The 1,988-nt window shown below is 44.3% G+C and overlaps 2 protein-coding genes across 2 annotated transcripts in view; both read left to right on the forward strand.

Annotated features, from left to right (window-relative positions):
• Nucleotides 1-1,988, forward strand: part of LOC113205262 (cholecystokinin receptor-like) — a 198,744-nt gene that overhangs the window by 102,588 nt on the left and 94,168 nt on the right. The window lies entirely within an intron of this gene.
• LOC127749411 (uncharacterized) overlaps nt 45-1,988 on the forward strand; it is an 11,155-nt gene continuing 9,211 nt past the window's right edge. The window contains exon 1 of the mRNA XM_052267430.1: nt 45-187. Coding sequence (XP_052123390.1) covers nt 131-187 — 57 coding nt within the window. The 5' untranslated portion in view covers nt 45-130. The remainder of the gene's footprint in view (nt 188-1,988) is intronic.

Consider the following 1,988-nt stretch of genomic DNA (forward strand, 5'->3'; position numbering starts at 1 on the left):
CCGAAGCGCCATGCGTCATTCGCATCGCTGGCCGTTGTCGCCGTTGTTGGCTACCAGTCGTGTTGTGAGTTCAGACGTGTCCGCACCGCCGCTTGCCTATCGCATCGCGTCCGAGATTCGCGCTCCCATCATGTCATCTCAAGAGCATCCGACTACCGGCGAGTCCGTCAACCCCCCAGCGAACGAGGTAAGTGGTGCATTGTGCAAAGAACAGTTGAAAGGGTGGCTTTACTAAAAATATGGCAGTTTTGTACAAAAACCACCTCTTTGAATTTAGTTTAGAGAGCACCCACGATGGAGGGAAAGACGTTGGGGGCACGACAGGTCTGCTCGTGGTTCCAGAAATTCAAACGGTTGGGGGGGTTAACGTCCGGTCGGGGCCATCTGTCGGGCCTGTCCACACTACCTTCAGTCAGGGCCGCCGTGGAGGTATATAGGTGGGACGCCAAGACTTATCAGCTTGAGCGGGACGGGCTTCTACCGACTCCCTGTCGCCCGGGAGGTGGGCCCGGGCAAGGCCTTGACTGCAAGTACTCTGTGCCGGCACGTTAGATGTAGATTATCTATGCTGGGTGACCCTCGTGCCCCCATCGTCTCTCCCTCCACCGTGGTGGGAAGTGTTGTCCCAGAGCCTTTTTGAAATATTCTTCTGTTATTCCCACTTGAATGCACTGTACACACTAAATGAATTTTAATGTTTTTGTGCAAACGTTTGCACCAAGTTAAACCTTCGTCTCATTTCGCACAATTTTTCACGCCAAAGTGATTGATCTCCTACAAATGAATGCACAAAAGTGTTCAATTAAACTCAGAAATGTGTTCAAAAAATGTGATTGTGTACACTCTACAGGGACTCTAAAAGGACTATTTTGTTCATAGAAATGGAAGGGATTCGTACACATCAAGAAATTATGCAATTTTTTCCGAAAACTACACAGATTGTGTGAGGACTTACACAATTTTGTCCAATTTTAGTAACAAAATTGCATCCTTTCTGGATGTGCACGAATCCGTTCCATTTCAGTGGGCAAAATTGTTCTTTTACATTTAGAGTGTATGTTTGTACAAATAAAGTATACAAATCCAGTTAGTGTGTAACAAATCCTGTGGTAAATCGTAGGGAACACTACAGAACTGGAACCACACCTAAAACACAGTGCAGCCAGTAGTGGGCAACACCACAGGGTTTTTCTGTGGGGGGCGCAAGCAGCACAAATTTTTGTACTTTCTGTAGTGATTAACCCCCGCGATTCGGGCACATCCAAGGGCTAAATCAAAATAATTTTGCTATTTGGCCCCGAAAAAAAAATAATTCGGGGCTAGAATTAAATTAAATTGCGAGGCTTGAATAACCCAAAGGAGTTGTGTTTGAAATTTTCAGACATTACTCTCCTGGACCAGGAAAATCCTCGCAACCAATACTGGGCCTTGTCTCCAGCCAAAAGTCCGACTTCTGGAACTCGAGCGAGCATCCCTGGACGCATCCCTGGTCGTCTCCCTAATCTCGGGCTTGTGGGGCCTTATTTATTTTGGAGTTTAATTTTGACCAATAATCAAATTCTTCCCTCAGAGATGAAAAGGATTTTCGCCCCAGAAATATACCCTGGGTAAAATTATAGGGTAAAATACTTCTCCCGGTACACGGTTATCTAGCAGCGGGTGGAAAATATTTAACTCTTCACTCTTCACTCAACAGTAATATTTGAAATATTGACAGTATCTTAGCTATATTAAAGTATATTGAAGAGGATAGTGAGAATTTAAGCTCTAAATCAAATAGGGGAACTATTTATTGTTTGGGTTAGAAATCCACTCCAAAATGCCTCACAGACCACCTTGCCTCTTCGAAGAGCATGAAGGGGAATTTTCATCACTTTCAGTCAACTTTTTGTCACTTTTACTTTAACTTTTATAGAAATGTGTACACCTACTTTCTGTAGTGATTACCCCCTTGTTTGTAGTCTTAATGCGTTCATCATTGGAGTAGT

The sequence above is a fragment of the Frankliniella occidentalis genome, unplaced genomic scaffold (assembly GCF_000697945.3).
Source record: "Frankliniella occidentalis isolate FOCC.00 unplaced genomic scaffold, Focc_3.1 Scaffold52, whole genome shotgun sequence".
Taxonomy (NCBI): Eukaryota; Metazoa; Arthropoda; class Insecta; order Thysanoptera; family Thripidae; genus Frankliniella; species Frankliniella occidentalis.